The sequence below is a fragment of the Chaetodon trifascialis genome, chromosome 10, assembly GCF_039877785.1.
Source record: "Chaetodon trifascialis isolate fChaTrf1 chromosome 10, fChaTrf1.hap1, whole genome shotgun sequence".
In the NCBI taxonomy this organism is placed as follows: domain Eukaryota; kingdom Metazoa; phylum Chordata; class Actinopteri; order Chaetodontiformes; family Chaetodontidae; genus Chaetodon; species Chaetodon trifascialis.
In genome coordinates, this window is record NC_092065.1 from 27534697 (window position 1) to 27561566 (window position 26870).

Sequence of the window (26870 nt, forward strand, 5' to 3'; positions counted from 1 at the left end):
CGGTCGACCTCCCTTCGAAGGCCTTTGTCAGCAGGAAGCGTGAATGCTGACGCCGTCATCGGGGAATCCTCCGCTCGTTATTAAACAAATATGGTCGCTGCCATTTATTTCCTCCTTTTTCCAGGTTCATTAAACTCAGCTCAGCGGGGGCTGCTGCAGCCTGATGACACACACACACGCACACACACACACGCGCACACACACACACACGCAGCTCACACTCCTCATATGTGCTGGTGCTGGATGTTTTTAAAGGATAATTCCACTTTATTACGACGTCTTGATGTCTCGTTTGGGTGGTTTTGTTCCTCGTCTTCATCAGTAATAGTAACACTGTGTTTGCTGATGGGTCAGAACACACCAGTCACTCGTTTTGAATACTTTAAATATTTGTTTTTGGAGTTTTAGGGCTCTTCTTATCGACCTTGGACCCTTTCTTACTGTGTTTCTGCTTGTGCCTCCGAGCTTCTGGCTGCTGCAGACTTTAGTAAAGACGGGTTCAGAGCTGCAGTCCTGATTGGCTCAGACAGCCTCTGTGCTGAGGAGGTCGTCTGGCCTGGAAACAGCACATACGCCACATATATCAGATAAAAAGATTCAGTTAACTAGCTTCCAGCGTGTGAGGAAAATGTATGCATCCAGAACAATATGATGTTGTAGCTTTGCCATTTCATGTGGTTATTTACAAAAAGTGTGTGAAGACAGCAACAAACAAAGAGGACAATATGACAAACTCATGTGTCCACCTCAAGCAGAAGCACCTGGTTGAGGAGGAACAAATATCTCTGGAGGTGTGAAGTGAGCCCAGGCAGCAGGTGTTAACACACACTCTCACTTCTGCGAGGCAGGAAGTGAAAAGAAGAAACCTTCCAGGGCGACTTCAAATGTCAGGGCTGGAATGAAAAGGGTCATCCGTGATTGTTTGGTGTTCCTGCGTTCAAACGTGCGAGGTGAACCTTCCCTCTCCGGTCGAATCAAGGCCGGTTTCACAGAAGCTTTGATGAAGCTCATTTTCCCGCTCTGGCGTCTGAGCGCAGGCGTTTGTGGCCAAGGCTGACTTCCTTTTCACGACTGCAGAGAGAATTTCTCCCATTTAAAGTGGAAAAGCAGAACGCGTGTTCGGTTTCTCCCCCTCGCTGAAGGCTGACGCTCAATGTGACTTTTTCTTTTGTTCGTCAAGGTGAGCGTGCTCGTTAATGTCCTCTCAGGGACCAATCACAGCACCACATGATATAACTCCTTCACAAATCTCATCAAATCAAAGGCAGTAAATCATTCATAACAGAGTGAAGTGTGAAAATAAAGGAAATTACCTCCAATCACACCTAAAAAAGGAGCCTGCTGGGATTCAGACCAGAGCAAACATCTCAATGACTCTCCACCTTCATTTGTTTCAGTCTGAATCTTTAGAAAATGGTTTTCTTCCGGTTTGTGTCATTTTAAATAGGAAAACGGCGCAGAGCTCTGCAGAGCTCATGAAAACGTACTGCAATAAATGTTACCTTTAAATTCAGCATAATTCAGCCTCGTCTGTGCCCTGAAGATCTGCTGAAAACACCTTTTCTTCCACTAAACTCTCTCCTCTCTGGTGCCTTTATCTTCGATCCTCCTGTAAACTTTAATACTTCAGACAGAAGATCTTCCCTCGTATCTCCATGCGTCTCACCCCCTCCTCCCTCTCCTCCTCCCCCTCCAGCCTCCTACCTGCAGGGATTCAATTTGAATAATTTCTCTATCTACCAGCTCAGCACAGAGCGATGCAGGACAAAAATAAAACACAGAGAGGAGGAGACGGAGCAGATTTTGTGGCTGATGCGCTCTCAGGGATTCATCTCGCGGTGCCTGATGGATGCGAGGAGCTGCTGGATGTTATTTCTTCAGGAGGAGGAGGAGGAGAGACATTAAACATTGAATCAGCAGCGAATTTCAGCTGCAGGGCTGAAACAGTAAATCTGTGCTCAGTTGAAGCCGGTTCAGGGCTGCGAGGCGTGCTTTTTAAACCTTAAACAGTTTGTTGCCTCGTTCAGTGAATTAAGCAAACAAGGGCAGAAACAGGAAACGTGTCACAAACAGGAAGATTAGTCAGTCGTCTTTCAGATTAAAGCCTGGAGGAGGAACCTCGCTGTGGAGGAGCGATGCCATGCGTTCGTGCTCCTCTTCTCACGTCTTTGTGACATTTTTTACAAAGCGGGAACCTCTTGGTCTCTTCTCATTCAGACATCATGACTTCATCAGCTCTGTCAAAAAGCATGAAATATGTAGAACTTTATTAAAAATTAATTGCAGAGCTGCTGTAAGTAAATACATGATGTGGAGAATCATTCATTCATTTCTTTAACCTGAGAAGGAGAAAACGTCGGACTGCTTCCAGCTGGTTTCTTAAACCAAACCAGGGTCGACTGCTTTTGTCTCTCATCATAACCAAAGGTTGGAGGGCTTCGACGTGTTACGAGCCTGCTTTCTGTCCTTCAGCCCAGCGGAAACCATCACTGTGGCCATGAAACGATTTAGGAAAGACACAAATCTGCTTTATTCCTTTGCTGACTGATGAAGCTTCATGTGTTGGATGTGATCTTTTTTTTAAGGTGACGCCTGCAGAGTTTCAAGCCGCCATCGATCAGCTGGGTTAGAAAGTGAATGATATTCTGATGACGAGCGACTCTGCAGCCTCAGAAAACGTCTCCTCGCTGAAGGTCCAGGTTGCAGCTTTGAAGCTCACGTGCATCATGGCTGAGTCCTGCCTCAGCATGTGGCTCGTGTGGTTTGTGCCTGATTGAGCTTATTAAGGCCTTCACACACACACGCACACACACGCTCGTGTCACACTGTGTTTGGGCCTTCCTGTGTAAATCTGTGAACAGCATGCTCGGTTGGACCTTCACATACATCAAACGTTGACATAAATCAAACTCGGACGGCTTCTCTGTTTTTTACGCTTCACTTCTCTGAACGCGGGCCAGCGTGGTTACCCATAATTCCATGTATGAAATGCAGCAAATCCAGGACGAAGCGCGGCTCCGTGGCGGCAGCAGCCGGGGGGCTAATCGCTAACTCACCCGTGCGTTCCTCGTCCGTGCGCTTATTTTTAGAGGAGCGTTAGGAGCCTAATCGAGACGCTTGTACTAATGTTAGTGTTTGCTGTACTAAAGCCATCTTCAAGTCCTGTTTGAGCACGATCAGCAGAGGGGGGAGCACATCAGGGAGACCCCCCTCAATTCATTTGGACAGCGGATGCTTACTAAGAGGCGATAAAAGCTTGTTGTTGCCGTTTTTAAGAGGGATGCATCAGGACTGAGGAGGAGGAGGAGGAGGAGGAGGAGGAGGAGGAGGAGGAGCAGATACTGTAGGTGAAGTGATGAATATGTGAAGAGCTCTTCTCCCGCTGTGACTTCACCTCAAACATGCAGCTTTTTCTAAACTGCTGAACAAAGCAGGAAACAACCAGCGAGAGCTCAGCTGTTTGTTCGCGCGCCGTGTGAACTTCAGGATGAAGGCAGCAGCTCAACATCTGGGGAAACGCCGCGATGTCTCCCAGTCAGCCAATCTCACGGCGAGCCGCGGAGGCAGCAGGCGCCGAGGCCGCCGCCAGCTCGCAGATTACTGCGAGCGTGACCACCTGGAAACCGATCACTGACCCTCCCTGCTAAAGCTTCTCCTTTGCTTTTGTTCTGAATGAAAGACGAGACTTTTAAACCGTTTTTGAGTTTTCATCCTCTCTGTGCAGCAGCTTCCGTGAAAGCTTTGTGAAATTACAGCCAGACTCTGGTGCATCTGAACGAGTTGATAGCAGCTTGAATATAAGAGCTGCTTGCAGGTTACGTCCACATACGGTTTTTGTTTGTGACAACAGTTTCCAGGTTCTTTGGTAAAGATCTGTGTCCACGCTGAAGGACCTGAACAATAGAAAAAAAGGCTAAATTGCTTCTGTGTTTATTCTCTCTCCTCTTCGTCCTCTTTTCAGTTGGCAAACAGCAAACTGCAAATCGCAGCCAAACTCTGATTCAGATCCAGCCTCAGCCTCCGATCAGTCCCCTCTTGCTCTCTGCGATCACCTCCGTCCTGTTGTAATGCAGCCAAGCGTGAAAGTGTGATGTAAATAAGGATTTAATCACGTCTCATAAATACTACCTGTTAACCAGCAGTCACCCCCAAGCTGCTCTTCCGCGACGATTAAATCTTTATTTAATGATCACGACGTCGTCTGACACAATCAGCAGAAATGCAGGATAATGAGAAGCTGCCCTGCGTGATCAGATCACCCACATTTTAATGAGATCACAGCCGAAGTTCTTCTCTTCTCTGACTTTTTTAAACATTCACCCAATGAAAACACCCAGCCGGGACGTTAAGATGTACTTTCTCTCTTGCTTTTGGCTGAGAAAATGCCAGTTTATAGAGTGAACTGAAGGCTGAAGCAGCACCAGTTTGTAAAACTGTGGCATTTTGTATTTACTGCATACAGAAATCATTGCATGAGGCGATCCATAACCATTTTGGTGACTTGCATGTCATCAACAATCACCCACTGCGATGCACCAGAATGAGACTTCTGACCCGTCGATGTGAGATCAAAGCATCTGGAGGGAATTACGGACGAACACGTCAGTTCGGTGAGAAATCAACAACTGAGCAGCTGAACGAGGTGTGAATAAATGTAAAGCTGCAGTCAGAGGGAGGATGCAGAGGTAAGAGCGGAGTGAATGTGCGCGTTCAGAGGCTTTATCGCACCGATGAATAGACGAGCTGTCAGGCCGCAGCTCTGACCGCCCACGCCGTCCGCCAAGGTCTCAGGAAACAATAGACGCAGGAGGCCGGTTCAATAACTGCGATGCCTCCCCCCGCTGTGTTTCAGCGCGACACGCCTCCCGTCAGAGGGCTGAAGAACAGCCGCTGCTGTCCGATCCATTCAGGTCAAACAGGTGGATTAATGGAGCGTCGGGACTCCCTCTGCTCTGATTGGATGACAAACTTCAGCTGTGGCCTGGAAATCAAATTCAAGAACGCCCTGAATGAGTATTTATGGTTTAAATCTCAGTGGAGACGAGCGTGGACGGAGGGAGCGTAAGAGAGGCCGACGAAAGGTGTCATTCTGATGAGGAAGCTGTACCAAACCTCTTCCAGCTGTTTCCATCTCACAGCTGGTTCTCCCAGTATTGGTTTCTGCTGCCAGAGAGTAGTGACGCCCATCCACCAGAACAGCACTGGTCTGTTCCAACTACTGGCTGATTTTTAGAGCTCTCAGATGACAAATCCAAACAGTTCCGGTCACTTCCTGACTAAAGGTCTTCATCTCCGCTTTGTTCATACTCCAGAACCCAACCTGACACCATGTCAGAGCCGGACCTGATGCAGAACAAACCCATGGAAAACTTTTGGAAAACTCAGACTGACACAGACAGTAAATGTGCCGTGAAACTAAAAGAAGAAGCTTAATGAGGCAACAAAGATCTGTAGCATCTGTAGTCTGGTATTAACTTAATGTTCAACTTCTGGGGAGCAGGAATGGGATTTAAATGACCAGTGTGTGTGATTTAGAGGCATCTGATTTGTCCATTCTGGGCTACTGTAGAAAACTGGTGGTGCAGTATGATGGGCTCCATAAAATGTTAGCCACAACTACTTTATAAGCTAATAAAATGTCAGATGTTGTGTTTTCTGCTGCCCCCATGTGGCCAAAAGAATTGATTAATGCAGCTTTACTTCTTGCTCCTTGACTCTGGGTCAGTTTTCCATGGGTCAGTGCTCTGGAGGTGGTACTTTCTAAGTTTGCAAAGTTTAACGTCGCTCATTGTTCAAACACAAGTTACAAAATCAGGCTGGAATAAGACGAAGGGCATTTGTCCTAATCTTTATTTACCGTTTCAAAAAAAGTTGCATGTGTTGTCTGCTTCCTGACTATCAAAGTTGTTGTTGTTTCAGCGTGTTTAAATCACAGGTTTTTTTAGACTTTAGTGGCTACAATTTGCTAAATTTTTGCAGTTGTTCAGATGCAGTTCGGACAGAAACGGGGATGCTTTGAAGGGGACAGTCCCTGATCTGGTTCCAAAGGCTCTTCGGACCTGGAACTGTTTGGTCCAACAGTGAGATGTTAAAGTTAGTTTCCAGGTGAAGTTGACCCCAGGCAGGCTGCAGTACCCCTCCATAACCCTGACCCTGATCCTAACCCTGGGAAGTCCCTTCTGTCAAGTCCAGACTTTGATTAGAGGTAAAATAATCTCCACATCAAAGTCAGTTTTTACAAATAACCACTCTCACGTGGTTTTCTGAAACTTCAGATCAAAGTAGGTCATACGTTTGCTTTCTAAACGAGGCCCCTGATGTGAAGAAGTCCTCTGATAGTTAGTCCAGATTGTGTGGTGGAGAGAGAGGACGCCACGTTTTATGACAAGCTGACCAATCAGTTTGGATATTTCTTGTGTGGAATTATAATTTGGGGTGGATCCCGTCCATGTACTCGCGTACGCTCAGACGACTGTCGCTGGATTACTGGATTACTGGATTACGTGATGATTCTCAGGCACATTGTGAAGCATCTTTTGCTGATTTCTAAGCTAATTTATGGACATTTATTCATTCTCATCAACCACAATAATTCTCTTCCTGTCAGAATACTCACACGGTATCTTTTCTTCACTCCCTCAGAGGCCGGGGGGGGGGGGGGGGGGGGGGTTTACGCCTCATGGTCTGAACCTTAGTTAGCAGCTACTGCTTGTTAAGTATGTGTTATTTAAAGCAAAAGATAAGGATGCGAACCCATCGTAGTGGCCCTTTAAGACACTCGCAGAGGTCTTTGTCCTGGATTGGACTGGAACGTCTGTTTTTTGTCCGACAAAGCGGATCGTTTGTTTGTGCGTCGTCTCATTGTGTTAAATGACAAAGCTGCAGCTTGTGCCACTGCAGACTCACTGTGATTACCGTGTTTGGAAATAAAGCCGAGCGAGGATGATAATTCTGTATCAGCACAGATTCTCTGAAGTGAAGTGAAGTGGGGGGTGGAAAGAGCGAGGAGGTGGTGGTGGTGGTGGTGGTGGGAGGGGGGGCTGGGAGGGCTGGGGATCTACACCCTGAGGCGAGCTTTGGTGATTCATCGCCATGCTGATGTGATTTGTGATGCTTTTATTCATGTTGAAGAAGGAAATCGGGGCAGGATAGAATCAAACCAGCGCCCACTCACTTCATTATAAATGTGCTCTCTCTTTGTTGTTGTTGTTGTTCTGCTCTTTAACTCCAATCTGCTGCTCTTCCTCTCGGCTTCAGCAGCTCCAAACTAATCCACTTCAAGTTCGAGACTCTGCTGCGTCCAATGTTAAATTTGCCCTGCGGCGAGGAATACAGCACGACTGTACGAGAACAGCACAGTACAGAGAATACAGCGGCGGAGAGGAAGTAAGACCCCGAGAATCTGAAAACAAAACGTCAAGTTCAGGAGGATTAACGGGACATCTGAGTGTTCGAACACGACAGCATCCAGCGTTTCCTCCTGGAAGATTTGAGTCCTTATTGTGTCGCAGCTGTGAATGAAGTAACAGGTTACATAGAAAGACAGATTTAGTCTCAAACCGCCTCCAGAGGTGTTTCAGCCATCAGATGTAAACGTGGCTCCTTGGACACGTTTGCGCTGAGCTTAATTAGAAAAATGTGACTTTAAAATCAACATCATATATATCAACATTTATATTTAAGGATGTCCAACAGCTCCTTCACATTTGTCCTCTCAGTGTTTGAACACAAGCATTTCCCTCGCTGCTGTTCACTGCAAACTAATGTGAAATCACAGTTAAATGGAATCTGAACTGATGATGGAAACCACAACTTTGAGGTCCGACTGAGGTCCCCTGTTGAGACGAAAATGCTTTTTTACGTTTGCTCTCAGGTGTTTTTTTATTATGTTCTTTTGTGAAGAGGTAGGAAGGAAACTTTGACAAGACTGAGAGGAAAAAAGACATGAGACACAAAAGGAAACACCTTTGTCTGATTTTGGTCAACAGAGTACAAAACACAGTAGAAGTGAGTAGTCCGGGCAAAGCAGGTAACTTACCTGTGGCCACCGACCTTTGGAGGCCCTCAGGGCTCCTGGGACTCCATGTGGAAATAAAAACTGTGATGATAGAAGACAGTACTTTAACTCTTGTATCGTTAAGGCCGTCCTCCCAAGAACACGGGATAGAAACCCTCAAACTCCCACTGAACGTCCTGGCTCGCATTTCCTCGTCCCATCAGTCCCTTAAACAACGCAGCGCATGTGTTGAAACAACTCGGGGGCGGCGATGGTGGGTTCAGACGACGCAGGGCTGTTCTCGGCTTGAATGCCAAACAGCTGATCAAAGACGTGTCCCGGAGCAAGACGCTGAACTGCAAATTGTTCCAGATGTGTGCATGTGGTGGAAAAAGAATATAACACTTGTGAAACCTCTCTGCTCTCTCTCTGCTTTACAAACATGTTGGAGTGCGGCTCATCCCCCACCTTCGCTGGTTCAGATACCTGCTCGTCTCACATTTTATTGAAACTGTAGAGGAAACTTTGAGTGTCAGTCAGTCTGTGAGCCGTGCTTCAAACAGACCTTCATCACTCTGTTCAGTGAGTGATTTATGACAGAGCAGCTCTGACGAATGGAGGAGGAGGAGACAAGCGTCTAGAAACTGCTGCTCACAGGCTGAAAAACAGCACGATCGCACAATAACAAAGATATCAATTTCCTTTATTACAGTTGTTCCACGCAGCCTGGTGGAGGCAGGTGTGCTGAGGGAGAATTACTCCTCCAGCCTCAATAAATACGCGTCAGCCACATCTGAGCCTGTTCTTTTCTTTGTGTTTTCACAGGAAGTGCAGGGACTCCGGTCACCTTCAACGAGAACGGCGACGCTCCCGGACGCTACGACATCTTCCAGTATCAGATCAACAACAGGTCGACGGCAGAGTACAAGGTCATCGGACACTGGACCAATCAGCTGCATCTAAACGTAAGCACCAAAAATCTGTGAAGTCATCACCCTGAATGACGCTCCACCCAAATCCAGCTCTTCCCAGTTGGTTCGTGAAGTTATCCTCTTCATTAGCAAACCAAAAGAAGCTGCTTACGAAACTTGACGCATGCTAATCAATGAAGTATTAAACATGGCGGCTGTGTTGAGACCCAACCCATTCTTAATTCTTCACATTTGCAACTTGACTCTTGACCAGCAAGGTTCCTCCAATGGTCACATGAGGCTGGCTCCAAAATCCCCATAGACCCCCATATTAAAACTGTACAGCAGAAATGTTTGCGCCCTGGTACAGAAAAGTTTTTCTCTCTAGAGCTAATGACAACTTTTCTTTTTATTTAACTCACTCATTTAGATTACATTCAGGATTAAAAATAGGCATTCTTATGGGCATGGCTGCTTTGAGTGACAGCTCGATGCTAATGTCAGCAACCGTTCGGGCGCTGTCGCTGAGCTCCACGGTGACTCTTAGAAACCCGTGAGGTGACGTCACAGAGACTGCGTCCATGTTTTATAAAGTCTGTGAAAGAAAAGCTGTCTGTGTTTGATGCTTTCGAGTGTGTTTGCAGTCAGTTTAACCCTCAGAAGCATCAGTGCTGTTGCTATGGTTACCTGCAGTTTAATCTGTGCTTAAACTAAGAAGTCGTTGTACAATCATCATGATGCTGGTGAGCTCTCCGTTCAGCTGCTCGGTTTGAAGGTGGATGCTGACCGGCCTGGTTCTCCCTCCCCTCAGATGGAGGCCCTGCAGTGGACCAGCGGCGACTCTTCCCTGCCGGCCTCGGTGTGCAGCCTGCCCTGCCGGACCGGCGAGAGGAAGAAGGTGGTGAAGGGCGTCCCGTGCTGCTGGCACTGCGAGCGCTGCGAGGGCTACCACTTCCAGGCCAGCGAGTTCACCTGCGAGCTCTGCCCCTACGAGAAGAGACCCGACCGGAACCGCACGGGCTGCCAGGCCATCCCCATCATCAAGCTGGAGTGGCACTCGCCCTGGGCGCTGCTGCCCGTCTTCATCTCCATCCTGGGCATCATCGCCACCACCTTCGTCATCGTCACCTTTGTCCGCTACAATGACACGCCCATTGTTCGTGCCTCAGGGCGGGAGATGAGCTACGTGCTGCTGACAGGCATCTTCCTGTGTTACATCATCACCTTCCCCATGATCGCCGCGCCCGATATCGTCGTCTGCTCCTTCCGCCGCATCTTCCTGGGCCTCGGCATGTGCTTCAGCTACGCCGCGCTGCTCACCAAGACTAACCGCATCCACCGCATCTTCGAGCAGGGCAAGAAGGCGGTGACGGCGCCGCGCTTCATCTCTCCGGCCTCCCAGCTGGTCATCACCTTCTCACTCATCTCCGTCCAGCTGCTGGGCGTCCTCGTGTGGTTCGCCGCCGACCCGCCGCACACTTTCGTGGACTACGGCGAGCAGCGCACGCAGGATCCCGAGAACGCCCGCGGCGTCCTCAAGTGCGACATCTCCGACCTGTCGCTCATCTGCTCGCTGGGATACAGCATCCTCTTGATGGTCACATGCACTGTTTACGCCATCAAGACGCGCGGCGTGCCAGAGACCTTCAACGAGGCCAAACCCATTGGATTTACTATGTACACGACCTGCATCATCTGGCTCGCCTTCATCCCCATCTTCTTCGGCACGGCGCAGTCGGAGGAGCGGGTGAGTCCTTCTCTGATAAATAATGTACTCACATGTTTTATGTAATGTTCAGCCCTCCAGCACAGTTTATAAATGGAAACACACACTGTCAGCACAATCCACACACACACACACACACACACTGACGATGGCGTGTTGAAATCTCGTCATTTGTGAGGTTGAAGCTCGCGAACAACAAACTGCTGGAGTCGACTTCAGACGTCATTGTCTCGTTTTCTGCCGTCTTTTGGAGGTGGAGCTCTCCCTCCGTTCTCGCTGACTGATTGGTGATTGATTAGTAGCCCGGTCTGCTCTGCAGCCTCTCGACACAAAACTAATTAGAGCAGAATTAAATTTAGCACATTCAGACAACAGTTTTGGGTTGAGTTTGCTGTGAGCGAGCTGCCAGATGGAGACTTTTGCTCATTAGCATGTCTGTGGGGAGATCTAGAGGACAGGTGGAGCGATTCGCTGAGATCTCCTCTAAATATAGTTTAAGGGTTTTTTCTGCTGCTACTGTTCAGTTCCTGAGAATTTGAGGAGTAGTTTTAGATTGAGACCAGGAGCGCTCTCTGATAACGCAAACATGGCGCTTTGAACTTCAGCCTCAAACTAAAGCGACAGACATCATGGTGAGCGTCCTCTCAGAGTGATCCTGAGCGTCGTGTCCGGTCACAGACTTTTGTCGCCCGATGTTCATCCTCCATGTGTTCCATCTCTCCGCTCTCACTCGTCATCGAGGCATAAAAATGCTTCTTTGGCCTCTCTGTGTGCATGTTTGATTGACAGCTGATCCAGCAGGTTATCACGTCTCTGAACCTGATCATGGCCTGAACGTTTGAGAGTCTTCTGAGGCTTTGATGAGAGTTTCCTTCTCCTGCTTCCACATGTACGTTAGAGGTCCTTTAATGCATTTGTCCAGAATGACAAAACATGTCACCTTCCCAAAAACGGATGTAAAAACATTATATATTCATATTTTTTCCCACTTTAAATGATTCAATCTTTTAAAACTACTTCAGCCTGAAATATACATATCAAATATGGATTATATTTTGTGGAGTTTAACCCTTTAAATGCTAGTTTGTTTACACATTTCCTGTAGCTGGACATCGGGTCACTGATTCAGGCGGCGGCATTTTGAAGTCGGACACACACACACACTTTTTTTTTTTACACACACATCAAAGCGACACACTTGTCATTTCAGTGGCGAGGCACCATCGCAGAAAACAGTAAAAAGTGTGCGTGCTTTGAAGGGTTAAAAGTAGCGCCATCTGGTGGACAAATATAAAAATTAAAATTTAACGTTAGTAGTCCAAAATTAAATCTTAACATAAAGGAATGCATTAGTTTATGTTATGATAAATGTGGGATCAAAAAAGGCATTTTCAACAGTTTTCAATGGGACATTTTTGGTCATTAGGAACAAATGTGTCGTTTTTGTGTAGCTTAGCTGTTTTAGGCTAATTTAAAGAACTGAGACGACAATTTGAATATTTTTTTGGCAAATTTGAGCTATTTTCATTCAACACAGCCAATGGCACAAAATGTCCCAAAGATCTCTTAAGGGTTAAAACGGCGACTGTCGGTCCGTCTGTCAGACTGAAATACTTTAACAGCTGTTTGATGCAGTGCTGTCAGTGTTTTTACGTACGTTCACGGTGGATTTTTCCTAAAGCACCACCGTGACGTTCAAATGTTTGTTTTTTGTTAATGGACCGGCGTGAAATCTTGCTCAGACCAGGTGGATTTTGCTCTGCTGAGGTGAAAATGTAGATGTTCAAACTCTGCATGAATCTGAGCACCTGTACGACTTCATTATCATCACCATCATCATCATCATCATGATGTGTCCGCATTCGAACAGGGACAATGCACAAAAACAGGGAGAGCTGTAATGTGCTGCGCTTCAGCAAACTGCTGTTTCCCAGCTGTGAGGAGGTCAAACGCACTCGCTGTCCGCTGTGACTTAAACGTTGTGTTTGCTTTTTACTGTTGACCTTGAAAACAGCAGTCAACGAAGCATCTTCGTTCGCTTTGAGCCAATGTGATCTGCAGGAGCCCGTGTGATGCAGGCTGAACGTCAGCCAATGAAACTGCTGCACGTTAGCTGCTAGCAGTCGACACACTGACCTGTGATCTGTGTGTGTTTGTGTCTCTCTCAGACTCTGACCGAAACCTCAGACCTCACCACAAACTCCATGTCTTTCTGTCATTTCCCCCCCGTTTCTCTCCGTCCTCCTGGTAGAAGCAGAAATCTCAGGGATTCACTTCAGTTTTTTGTCCTGCTCCTCTGTCGCAGCACAATCCAGGCTACGAGTGGGCTGGACTCAGAAAGTGTCGTCAACATTAGAAACTCTGAAGGCTGTAAATATGTTTGTCTCTGCTGTAGAGTTTGGTCTTTTCATGTGGGGGTCTATGGGGACGTCGTTTGAAGAGCTGCAGGTTTTGGCTTTGTTCAGGCCCAGAGGTTTCTGCGTGGGGATTAACTGGTGCAGATGTGTCTTCATGTCTCTTCATGGAAGATTCACACTGAATTGCGTCTTCAGGGACGTGGGCTCTCGTGCCGCCTCCGCACTTTGCTTTCGAGTAACTGGACTTTGAGTTTTATCAGCTGCTGTTCCTGAGGTCAACAATGGAGACAGATGATGCTCTTACAATCCCTCCCCATGAAGAGCACAGCATCATACCTGAGTCCCACCTGACGCAGGTCCATTTGCTGACAGTGGATCTTTGAATTGAGGCTTCTTTGTTTGTTACACAGTCTGAGGAATAACTGAGGAGCAGACCTGTTCGAGGTCCTCTGATGAGGACGAGAAGCCGACAGCAGTTTCAGGTTTACCGCGGCTTATTTTTACCCAGAGAAACGACTGAAGCAGCAGATTTCGATTGAGCGATCGCACATGCTCAGATGAAGATTACGTCACTGTCTCCAAACAGACTGAGGTGTCACAGCAAGCAGCCGGTGCCCCCCCCAACCCCCGCCCAACCCCCCAGAGGCGTCAGAGAACAGAAGTCTGCAGGCAGAAGCTGCTTCCTCTGCAGCAAATCTCAGGTTTTTACTGAAAATCTGCAGCCAAAAGACAGAAAAAACATTTCCAAGTTCATTAAACAGAGAAAACTGAAATGTGTTTTATGTTTTTCTGTAGTCACACAGCAGACCGAGTGTTTGTTCTGCCACTTCGGAGCATCCACACTGTTAAACACTTCAGGCTTTTTAGTCATTATTCACTGAACGCTGTTGTGTCTGCCGTTCGACTCTTTACCAACCTCTCAGTCTCACACAGGTCTGTCTGCACCCATCATCATCATCATCATCATCATCATCATCATCAAACGCTCCGGTTTGTTTGTTTTTCCCTTAAACCAATCACAGCCATCTTGGGCAGCACAAAGCCCAGGATGCAGCGACAGTGCTCCTTTGGTTTTGGTGGGTTATTTGCACTGGGGGGGGGGCAATCCTTTGGTCTGGCTCCTTCGCAAATGTCCCGGGCAGCGTTAGATGACGTTGACCTGTGAATCCATTCAGCATCAGCACAAAGCTCAGTTCATTGAACACACGCTAGCTGATGTTTTCCTGTGTTCGCCGTTAAGCTAACTGGCTTTCTGACCTTCGCAGGCAGTCGGACTCTTTGAAATGATCACCTGATTGCAGGACTGAATGGCGACACGTTTAAGTCTAATTGAACTCTGGGGCTGCGTTTGCTGCACTGCTCAGGCGCCTGTGATGCCGACAATACGTTTGTACGCTAGTTTCAGGTGTTATAGAGAAAACCAGCTGAACATCAACAGCTGGAGACGTAAGCTCAGTACAAGCAGAAATCAAAGGTAAGAAAAGACTGAATTCATGTTGGAGTTGCTCTTAAAGCTTAATGTCAGCGGACAGATCATAGACTTCATTCAGGGCTAGAAATACGTGGGAAGTCAGAGGTCAGCCTGTTCATTTAGTGGGGGATCAGTGCTGTTGATCAACTGTCAGTTTGGCCTTTTCAGCCCTTCTGCCTCCCACTCAGCAGCTCAGAGAGCCTCGGCCAGGTTCACAGAAAATCTGCAGCTGCTGGCGAAAAAATGCAATCATGAAGTTGTCAGAGGCGTTGTGGATGCATGAACCTGTTCTTAATGATCCAGATGGAATCGGACTCGCAGGTGAGACTTTCTCCACGCGCTGCACTCGAACGTGTCTCGGGAAAAGCTTGTGCAAACACTGAGAGCGCCGGCGAACTCTTGGCTCTCTGGTGAATTCTGCAGACACCCGGAGCTCCTCGCCTCTCCGCCAGCCTCCTCCACATTTATTTGACTGTGTTTTTTTCCATCTATCAACAGAAAAGCTTCGCTCCACAATGCCACGTATCCTCTTTGGAGAAAAATAATTTCCTGGAGTTTCATCATCATCATTCTGGAGCATGCAGAGATTGCAAAGCTGAAGGTGAAAGCGGTGCTTTGTCAACGCCAGCTCTGCTCTGCTCTGCTGTGCGTCGCTGCCTCCCTGACGAGGGAAGTTTGCGGCTGGATGTCGGTTTGAGACTAAACTTTGATTTTAAACGGATCGTCTGTGAGTGTTGAGGAGGATTAGGCAGATTGGTGTTGAGTCCAGCGTTTCTTCCCTTTCATCACATCAGCCTCTGAAAATGCAGATGTGCTGATTTCACTGCAGTCTCCCTCTTAGCGTATCGATCCTGTCAGTACATTTACTCAGGTACCTTCGTCACGTTTATTTTGACTGTGAAATGTTTTTGAATGTACAACCCAAAAGAATATGAATGGGTTAAAACTTGCTGTAGTGTTAATGCATTAGAATCAATAATGTGATAACATGTAAGGATTTAACACTCTGAAAGGGGCCGTTCAGCCTCAAACTGAGGCCCAGTGTCTGACTTCAGAGCCTTAAAATGACTTTCGCTGCACTCAGGAGAAGCCTGTGGTTGTAGTTACTTTAACATAAAAGATCTGAATACGTCCTTCATCTTTGTCTGTCTCACTGCTGTCCTGAGGTCCAGGCGAAAGGTGGGGGTTTGTACCTGTTGTGAGTGTCCACACAGTGAGAAGCTGCTGTCCTCACCTCCTCCTGGATGTGTCCCACCACCTCCCTGATCGCTCCCTGCAACAGCTCGGTGTCTTTCATGTTGTTGGGTTGTTGTGTTAGAGATGCTCAAACCACGCCTCCTTTCACACCTCCGTGCAGCCGGCCAATCGCTGCACACAGTGGAGGTGATTGGTGGATTGTCTGTTCCGCCTTCAGGAAGGTGTGAGGCAGCAGAAAACAGTCAGCTTCCAGGTTTTTCCTGTGAATCCTTGTTTTTCTTCAGGAGTGCTCACTGATTGTAAAGCATGTTTAGTAATGAGGCTGTTCAGGTGAGCAGTGATAAAAGATAAAAGATGCTCTTCTAACTTATATATATTTAAGCTAGAAGAGGAACTGAAGCATCGGTGCTTATCTGTAGCCATTAGCTGCTAATCGTCTACCTGATGGTAAAGTCAGAGCGACCAGCCGAGACGAGCAGGACGATCATATCAAAGCCAAAGCGTCTCCGCTTTAAAGCTCCTCTCTGTCACTTTGGGAGCGAGAATGACTTAATGAGAGCCTCCATTAAAACGGCTTATTAAAACAGTGCTGGAAACGTTTATTGATCCCCGTCCCCGCCACATATCTTCATTCGCACTTGAAGTTTTCAGGAGTTTGCGCGTCGTGGTCGATGAAGATGACAGCAGAGGGTTTGCGTCGCTGTCGTTAACTCCTCGTACGCTCACCTGTCAGCTCGTCAGACTCTCACCGCTTCATTTATCGAGCCGAGCGTCTATTTGTGGAGTGAGAACTTCAGCGTGTGACGATGCCGCTCTGTAAAATATTCACCGTCTGCTTTGAGACAATCAGTCAAATTAATCTGAGGTGGACTTCATGGAGAAGCACAGTCAGTGTTTTTTACAGAGGCTCCAGTTTCCACTGCTCTGACCATGAAGAACAGGTCCTCTCATCCGGAAACTTCCCTGATGCTGACGTCCACAAGTTAAATTTCAAAGAAAGAGACCTGACCTGGACAGACAGGCAGACCTGGTCAAAATGAACCCAAGGACAGTTACACTCCATGTAAACTGTGGTGAAGCTCGACTGATCAGCTGATCTTCTAGGTCATCCTGTGAATCTGGAGCAGGACGCTCACATTTACAGCAGCTGACACCGGCCAAGAGGGAAGCCAGAGAATGACTGATAAGCACATCAGAGGGGCCGGGCCCCGAACGCAGCACGGCCTGCCCGAGGAGGCGTTCACATTCACAGGTAGAGAGAGGAGTCAGGGCCGCTGGGAGACAGTCACGCTGCCTCCATACATAATGAAACAGGCTTTGATATTCAGGCGGAGGAGCCCAGAGAAGATTAAGATGCAGCCTCCGCCCTCAGCCGCTCCTCCGGGGAACCCGGCTCCTCTGACCTCAGCTGACGAGCTGCTTTATCATATTAATGCGCTAACGGTGTCATTAGTAGTGTTAATATCGGCGTCTGCAGCCAGGATTTATCTCAGAGAGTAAAAACCCCACAAAAAAATGAAACACGTGTAAGTTATATGTCCAGATGCAGGTTTAACAAGCCACACAAGATGACTGCAGAAGACCCCCGAGATGCCAGTGGACCCGGTCTGGACTGTTCCTTTAAGGTGGACGGAGTGCTGACTCAAAGCCTCGTCTTTGAACTCAGCGCACCGTCTCGTTTAGCCCGATGACATTAAAACAAATGGATTGCTTTGATTCATTTAAAGCTGAAGGATTTTGACATGATGCTTCAGCTGCGGTGTGACGCTGCAGGTGTTTGATAGACTCAAAGGAAATAATCCGACACATAACTACGGACGACGAACGCAACAGCAGGGCTGATGTGCCTGCGGTGCGTTCAATGACACCTGAACGACACTCGTTTCAGACCAGCCTGAGTGGCTTTAATAGCTGCATTTTGATGGACAGTCCAGCAGATTATGTTATCAGTGCGATACTGTAGGGAGCTGCAGTCCTCTGCTGCCTAAAGCCATGCAAACGTTTGTGCTCTGCAGTGTCATTATGGACCAATTACTGTGCTGAAAGGTGGAGGGAAGCGCAGCAGACAACTCTGCTCACTGTAAGAATAACTATACTGATCTCATAATAGCTGCATCCATGGCCTGCACAGCACGTCTGGTTACGTGCGGCGCCGTATTCTCCCCCTTCAGCTGACACGCCGCGTTGCGTGGTGATGTTGAAATGACTGACGAGCAGAAACGTTCAGGGCTGAAGGCTTTTATTGTGAAGGAGCAGCAGTAGCAGGATGTGCCTGTTGCATTGAATCTTCACGACTATAACTTCAGTCAGAAAAATTAAAAATGAAGCAATAAAGAGTTTGTTCAATATAAAATTCACACTGGTGTAAACAGATTTCTGCCAGGGACATAAAAACACATGGGAATGGCAAAATAAAAGTAGTCACAGGAAGTCAAAATCATTACATAACGTGAAGCATGTTGCTTTTGTCCAGCAGACATTTGGAAAGACATTAATAATCACTATATTAGAAACACTAAAAAAGCTCTTAATAAACTAAATAATGTGCTGAGTCGCTTCTGTGGCTGCAGATAAGAACAAAGGCTGTTTATGCTGGATATCAAAGTATGAATTTACTGGTTTATGTATGGATTTGATGATTTATGAAAGCCTGCTTTCTCTGATAGTTTGTTCAGGCCTCTGTAGATCTCGTCTTTACGCCATCACTCCAGTCTCAGCCTGACCTGCAGAGTCGACCATGAAACTCTGAGGCGTTTTCTGGGTGATGAACAACATAAAAACCTGCTGTTGAAATCTTTTCAATGCTTCCAATTTATGCCGCTTCTCTTTCTAAAAACTGTTTGTGTGAGCAGCAATTAGCTTTGCTCGGCTGCTCATCTTCCTCACGAGCCTCAGACTGGTGGAGAGAAAGTCAATACTAACCACAGTGTTATTGCCCACCATCCATAGCTGTCGTTTAAGAGGCATTTTTTTAAATCTTGTGCGAGGGGAAAGGTGGCTGCGGGCCAAACGAAGAGAAAATATTACCAGCTGACAACAGAGACGCAGGTGAACGGGGATGTACTGAATGCTAATGTTGACAAAAGCTGAAGCGTCTCCGAATTCAGAATTATACATCAGACAGCCTCCACCTGGACCAGTGACTCCAGTGAGTCTTTCTGTTGCTCTCTGGGGCAAGACACTAAAGCTGCCATGGATGGTGGTTTAATTCCCACTGTGATAAACTGTGAATCCTATGGACGCAACCAGTTCTTTCACGTTAAAGTGTCGGGCTGACTTCCTCTGGTAAGCTGGTCGGTCGATATGCTCAACAATCATCCAAATTACTTTCACAAGGAGAAAATTGCCTCTTAATTCATCAGCTGCACTTCACCGGAGCGGCGACGGTCTGCCAACGTATCAACAGACCTCAATGAGGTCGATCGCCAGTGACTCCGAAAATAACACATCTGTCTGTAGGTGAGTGCCAGCAGTAGGCGCACCTTCATCGTCACATGGTTAAGATGGTGAAATCCTCCAAATCCACCAAAAACAAACTTTCTTACTTTTTATACTACGCCACCTGACTTTCTCCTTTGCCCCCGTTATAATTACTATGGCCACTAGAGGTCGCCACCTGACGATAAACATAAATGTAGGTTGTAATAACCCCCTTAAAGTGTCTCAAAGTGTCCTCCAGAACGCCATTCATGGATTTGTCAACGTACACATGAAGTGCTTACTGTTACTGTTCCTCACCTCACAGCTGGGAACCACTGCTAACACCATAGAAATGACTTCACCAGCAACAAGCTTCCACACAGGAAGTATTTTATCTGCACAGTGTACAACTGAGGCTGATGGGAAAGCCAGTATGACCAGTGTCAAACCAGGCACTGGTTAAGTTTTGACCTGGTGGTGGTGCTCGATGAGTCCAGGGATCATCAAAATGATTTCAGTTCATCCCAAGTGAGCAATTTCATGGCAGTCCATCCAATAGCTGTTCAGACATTTAACTCAATCTAAATTTCAACCGCATGGTGGCGCTGGACGAAAAGCCAGCTCGCTCTGCACACTCTCAGCTCAGCGTCCACTCCCTGATGTTAGCATGCTAACTAAGATGCTAACAGGAAGGTTAAAGGACTCAGACCAGGATCAGGCCAACAGGACGTTCTTCGTCGCTCTTTCCTAAAATGTGTTTTCAGACTCCTCCGACCTTCACGCTCTTCATCACCTTGGTTTCGTATTAACAGCTTGTGTCGGAGAGACCACATAAATCACTTCAGCGCGTGTTTTTTCTCTCAGGCCCACAAATGAGTTTATGCTTCGCTGTCTGTCATACATTTTCATAATGATTGCTTGATGTGTCGCTGGAAACGCCGCCGCCGTTGTTTGGGGCTCTTGGGGGGAAGCTCGCCATCTGTCGCCACTTTTCCCTCCTTCCTCTCGCTCCCCGTCCTGGTGGCTGAGCGAGGCCCCGTCGAGGATTCCCTGCTGTCAGTTTGCCACTCAGTCAGAGGACCATTAACCCGGGTCTTGACTTATGTGAGGTGGTGTGTGGGAGCGTGTGGACAGGTGTGTTGTGACAGATGCTGGAGGGTGGGTGGGCAGAGGAAACGCAGGTTGGAGCTGCCTGCTTGGGCTCTGCATGCTGTGTGTGTGTGGTTGAGCGAGCTTGAATCTCCAATAACTCAGCTCAGAGTCGATGGTTCTTCCTTCCTTTTCACCCCAAAACGAGTTTTATCAGCGTCAGCGGTGGCGAGAGGAGAGAATACAAACAACGTCAGTGCTTCCTGTCACAGCTGATCGCACACAGACGCTCTCTGCCACCATGACGACGCAGTGGCGTCTCGTTTTGGTTCCGTCCCGGCTGATCGATAATTGGCATGAAATCAATATTCACTGCATAAATTATTTAATGCATATCATTAGTTATTGAACTCTGCTAATAATCATTAATCATTATTATATCACATGGCATTCTGCGTACAAACACAAAGCATCTGTCACCACATCTATCAGGAACAAACTGCAGACACCTTTTCGGTTCGTCTCCAGTGGACATTAGGGGACAGGACTGAAACCTGGGGTACCTGCATAGCTTGAAAAAAAACATCTGGAATATTTATTGACAGTCCAATCATCAAATAACTTTGAATACAGTTAAATGTAGTGCTTTACACCTAAATTTTATTTAATTAGTCAGTTCAGTTGCTCATTAGTTGCTTTGATCTGTTTTTCTGAATATTAATTAATTTAAGAATTTAACATGAGACTCAGTGGCCGCTGTGACCATAAAGGGCAATTAAAAGATGCTTAATCATGCGTACTCATGGCTGTTTGTGAGTGTAAAGTGACTGATATTTCTGTTTAGCGTGACTCTGCAGATGCCTCCTTCTGTCAGTAAATGCACATAGTTGAGAGCTTTCGCAGTACGCAGCAGCCAAAGATAACCACACAATCAATAGTCCCATACCGGCTCACAAACGCAGCACAGAGCCTAATGATGCATTCAGGGTCATCTGTCAAACTGCGACGAGGAGAGAAAGTCCCGGTGTTTCTTTCCTCTGTTGTTAATCCTGTTTAAAGAGATGGAGATTATCAGATAATCATCGTCCAGCTGCTCACACGATGGAGCTCCAACAGTTGAAACAGTGAAAACGTTTGTACAGTGCACAGCTAATGAGATGAGAGGAAGTCGAACTGCAAGAGCCCTCTTAAGTTCAGTGTTACCCTTAAATGGTTTAAAATCAGGTAATTAATGAGATTTTTTTTCTCCACTGTGCATTTTTTTTGGGGGCATTTTTTTCACGTCAGTTGTTTAATTCACCTCCACTGTAGACAGAATCAGACCTTCATTAGAAGAGACTTATATTAGAGACAGGCCTTTATTTCTTATTTCCCCTTGTTTATATTGATCATCATGTGGAGTATCTGCAGGGGTTTTCTCCCGTAGTCCAAAGATGAGTTGATTACTCTAAAAAGCCTTGTGACTGATGACTGTCAGTGAAACTTATCACTTCCTGCAGATATTTCACATTAAAAGTCTTCCGGAGTCTCAAAGGGCAGAATCTAAATCCCCTCTTTTCCTGGTTTTTAATGTGAAAAATCTGTTCCAGCACATCAGTTCCATCGCTACGACACAACAGGAAACCCAACATTCACCACTTTTACTTTTCCACCAGTCAGCTGGAGAGTAAAACCTCTAAACGATGGCTGGTTTTGAGCCAGAGTATCTGCCTGAGCAGACAATATTATCAGCCACAAACATGAGTCACTAGATTGATTCCAGTAAATGAACCGAGCAGAGTCGACCATCTGTTGGTTTAATGAAGGCTGAATAAAAGAAAAAAAGCATTTCAATGACAGATACTTAACTCATTAGGCTGAGATCTTAAAGTTGTATCTGATATATTTAATGCTTTTCTCTGTAGAACACATTTCATGGACATCAGAGATGAAAGTGTTGTGTTTGATGGCGCAAACCTAAAGTGAATCCACGTGATAGTCAGATGAAAATCAGACTGAAGTACAGAAAGAGCTGAGGCAGCACTGGGAATGAGTATGTTGAAGGTGATGGCCTGACAATAGGCTACCATGTGCTTGTAAGCAGTTCTGTCTACATTCAGTTTGTCCTCGATGTCTAACAAAGACACCTTGTCTCGTCCCATCCCCTGTTTCCCCCTCAGATGTACATCCAGACGGCCACGCTGACCGTCTCCCTCAGCCTCAGCGCCTCCGTCTCTCTGGGCATGCTCTACATGCCCAAGGTCTACATCATCATCTTCCACCCCGAGCAGAACGTCCCCAAACGCAAACGCAGCTTCAAGGCCATTGTCACCGCGGCCACCATGACCAGCAAGCTGTCCCAGCTGGCGGCGGAGCGGCCCAACGGCGAGGTGAAGACGGAGCTATGCGAGGGCGTGGATGCCAGCGGTAAGTGGGCTGAGGAGCCTCTCATTATGTTTAAAAATGGTCGAACCAGGTCTCTGGGTGTCCACCAGTGTTTGGGGTAACTCTTTAGTTCTGCAGTTGATGTTAGCAGGTATTTAACTACATCTTCAAATCAGAATCAGTTTTATCGGCCAAGTATGTGTGCACATACAAGGAACTTGACTCCGGTTTAAACATTGCACTCAATGTACTTGCAGAGAAAAAGAAAAAACATTCAGTTCATTGAGGACAAAAAGGAGGACAAATGGATTTTCATCCTGTGGGAATGATTCTTTGAGATACCTCAGAGGCTCTTAAGTACTGATGAATGAGAAGAAGCTGATAGTAAATACTGTAAATTATTCTGTGAACAAAGGAAAGAAGAAACTCCTCTGTGAAGTCTACCATGTGGGGGTGAACTCAGAGCAAAGCTTCTCCACAGTAACGAGGATTTAACAGGAAGTTGACTCGAGTTTGTTTAGACATCACCTGAGACCAGATCTGATGAAGCCGAACTGTTTACGGCTCAGAGCCTCACTTCAAAGCTACTTCACGGTCCGTCAGCAGAATAGCGGGAGACGTCAAATTGTTTACTCATCAGAAACGTGCTGGCTGAACTGATCTGCTGCTTAACAAGCAGCAGCTCTCGCATCCGTTTTATTGTCTCAACCTCGCACGAGGCTGAACGTCCTTGTCAGTACTGCAGGCTGCTCAGTGTGAGGTGAGGAAGTCACAAGGTTCAGTGATGGAAAACTAGGTGAGATGAAAATGCTTGTGAGGCTTCATTAGTCCTAATGTTTTTGGTGTTCCTACGACCTTTGCTCGAGCACCTCCTGAGGACAAACTTCACATTTCTTGCTCCACGACTGGTGAGGCTCTAAAAGCATAAGTAAGCTGATGTGCAAAAGCTTGTACCTCAGTGTCACCTGGAGAATCTGGCCTCTCTGAAATGGTTCCACCGCATTTGTACCAGCTTAACTTTAGCCAAGCTGCAAGACACAAAAGTGATTCTGCTGACTACTACCTATTCAGACACACCTTCCAGGATGACCTTACGCCCGCTCAGCCTTCTGGAGCTTTGTCAGGATGATTTCGAGCTCCATGTCTAGTCTTACCTGCAGGACACGAGGTGGCAGTGTGGTAGTCACTGTTCCCTCAGAGTTCCCTGAAACTCCCCTCCCACTGTCTCCAGTACCTTGGTGTTAGTTTGTTCAAGGTGAAACCTTTGGTCCACCACACATCAAGGACTTTCCTGTGCAAGACCGTATTCGAGGTCCCAAAGGTTCAGACAGGATATTTGGACGAGGATTTTTCCGAACCCTTCTTCAATAGGAATAAGACATGTAGAACCTCTGTCATGCTCACCACATGATCTGTGTTCATGAGGGCCTAACAGGGTCGATGATGTGCACTGAAGTTGCACATGGCTTTACACATACTGTTAAAAAGGTAGTGAATGATCTTTGATGAAGTTTGTCCCGAGGGTGGCGCTAGACCTTTTTAAGAATTGTTAATTCTCTCGAGTCTCGTGTTAGCTTGACTGCTCAGTAGATCACTTGAAACTGCCATGTTGTCTGTTGACTTCTGAACTCACTTTGACCTGAAGGTAAGTGGATGTAAGGAGGTAATTTACCAAACTGCCGTTTGTTTTTCTCTCCTTAGTGCCACCAACGAAGAACACCTACGTCAGCTACACCAACCACGCCATGTGAAAATCCACCTTTGACACAAGGACGTCCTGGGACATTTAACAAGCCGATTTCTGTCAAACTCAGAGGAGACGCCACCAGAACCCAAAACAGAAAGGAGGCACTCTGAACTGATCAAACTGAACATCTGTGGTGTTTTTATGTTTACAGACAGCAGGAAACAGGCCTGAATGGCACCAAAAACCTGAAAGGATCACAAGTCAAACCTATCCAAGAAGTGGTGAGGAAGCAGGAGGATGGCAACCCGAGAGGTTAAAAAATATCAATTAAAACAAGTCTTCAAAAAGAAATACAAAAAAGAAATCGTGGGGACCAACCATATTTGTTGTTATTCTAATTGTACGTTTAAAAAAAAAAAAAAATCTTGTGGTTGTGAAAATTTCTGATTCTTGTCTCATGTCGTCCGTCCGTCGACCTGCATTAAGAGACGAGTCCATCGCTCTTTTCGGCTAACTGAACGGTAGCTTTTGGTTGTGAAATGTCTAAATGCCATGGTTGAATTGAAGCATGCTGTTTTTTATACAAATGATCTATTTATAATAAAGGAATGTTTCACACGTCGGTGCCCTGCTGCTTTCTGTTCCAGGTGGGAAACGTTAGCGCTGTTTTGTTTTCGTTGTTGGTGTGTAGCTAACGTAGTCGTCTCCTCGGGGGAAAACAGCGTTTGTGCTGTTGATTCTTCAGTGATTGTTTCTGATTTACTCGAATCACCGAACAAATCAGAGGTGTCAGTTGATTCAGAGGTCGAGACCAGCTAGCACGAACTGGTCGCATGTTAGCCAGCCACAGAAGCTGGCTTCCTCAATGCTAGCTAGCAAGCCAGCATGTTCAGTAGGTAACAGGACAATAAATTCAATAGTCGTCTACTTCTTTGTGATGGCTGACCTCAGACCATGTAGCGCAGATCTTTACACAGAAGTAAATGTCTGGTGCGAAACATGGTAGCGCCCTCCGTTTCCACAGCTCGCCGTTTGCTCAAAGGTCGGCGTTGCCAGAACAGTTTTTCATTGTTATTCTCAAAGTTCGCCCAAAAAACTTGCTTCTTCCCTGAGAGCAAATCCACTGATTGCATTGACTCTAGAAGTAGTTTCACTCTGAGTTTCACTGTTATGAAGGTAGACGATGGGATGGTGGACCTCACTGATGCCTCCTAGTGGTTGTTGGTGCTCCTGCACTATAAAATTAAAAAGCAGTGTGAACAGAAGTCGTTCATTCTGGACATAGTGATCATACTTTCAGACCTTCAAACCAGGACCTTTAAGTGCACCACATGTTCATGCATGCACACATCTATGCACTTCAAGTCAGGCGATAATTATTTTATATTGCTTGGCACATCTACGGAGGGTAACGATGAACGCAGCATCTTCATTGCTGGGTACTTTATGAAGGAAGCCTCCTGAAGCTCTTTAGAAGAGACCAGCTTTCTCTCCGACCTGGCAGCTAACTGTTAGCAGAAACACTGAAGGAGCTGAAAGCATCGTAGCAGGCTAGCAACAGCCTTGACTAACTAATGCATAGATTGACTAACACACATACGGACAGATCAGTTTCCGTATGTTTTTGGGTGTTTTCTTACAGATGTTTGTCGGGTCACCCCACTTGAAACTGGGACAATCCCAGACAAACTGGGACGCCTTGTAATTCTGGAGAAATTGAAGCGAAGCAATTTCTATGGATCCTCTTCACTCCAACTCCAGCCATCCACACGAAGACGAGCTCTTTAAATGCAGGTTTCTTATTTTTATTATTATTAGACTCCACGTCCCAACGTGATGAATCTGCAGAGCAGGAAAGGAGCAGAAACTCCATCCATGCTGGATTTGACCTTTAACATCATACAAACCTGAGTCTGGCAGGAAACTTAGCACAGTGTGCACCTCATTACAGAGTTGGGAAAAAAAAAGGCAGTCGATGTGATCAATACGTGGTGTGGAACAGGAGAGGCGGGATCAATACGAGCTGCCACACAGAACTCCTCATGCATGTAATGAATATTCCTGCATCTCCTGGCAGAGAAGAAGAGGACAGGTATAGTCTGAGTGATGAAGCCTGCGGGCATCCTGCTTTTATTTCCCCCGACACAGCTCCCGTTTCTCGCACTCGCAGCCAGCTGAAAGCCAAGAAGCTCCATCTTCACGCTGAAATAAATACACTGAAGATGAGACGGCTCATCTGAATTTCTCCAGGTTTTGATTTTTGCTTTTCTGTTTTCTCAGGTGTTTTCTGTCCTCAGGCTCGGCTGTTTAACAGCTCAACAGCCTTCAGGTGAGAGTTTGTTTTTCCTGCTTCAGGACGTCTGCAGTCGTCACACTCGGCTGTCTCCAGCCGTTCGGATGACTCTTACTATTATAAGTTTTTAACTTTAGGCTGCATCATTATCTTTCAGGTGCTTCTGGTATGTTGTGCATACAGTGTGTCCTTTAAAGGTGTCCAAAGGGAATATAAGGAAGCCAAACAGCCTCAGAAAAAGAAAATTATTCTCATTAAAAGCTTTTAAATTCCAGTTAGATCAATACTCACCGCTCATGTTAGCTAAACATGTTATTTGGATGAAACATCTTGTATTTTTTATACTTGTTTTTTATGTG

The 26870-nt window shown here is 46.5% G+C and overlaps 1 protein-coding gene across 1 annotated transcript in view; it reads left to right on the plus strand.

The window, feature by feature from the left end:
• Window positions 1–24817, plus strand: part of LOC139337754 (metabotropic glutamate receptor 8-like) — a 105768-nt gene extending 80951 nt beyond the window's left edge. The window contains exons 8-11 of the mRNA XM_070972497.1: window positions 8822–8961; window positions 9719–10654; window positions 22327–22573; window positions 24233–24817. Coding sequence (XP_070828598.1) covers window positions 8822–8961; window positions 9719–10654; window positions 22327–22573; window positions 24233–24282 — 1373 coding nt within the window. The 3' untranslated portion in view covers window positions 24283–24817. The remainder of the gene's footprint in view (window positions 1–8821; window positions 8962–9718; window positions 10655–22326; window positions 22574–24232) is intronic.
• The last annotated feature ends 2053 nt before the right edge of the window (window positions 24818–26870 follow it).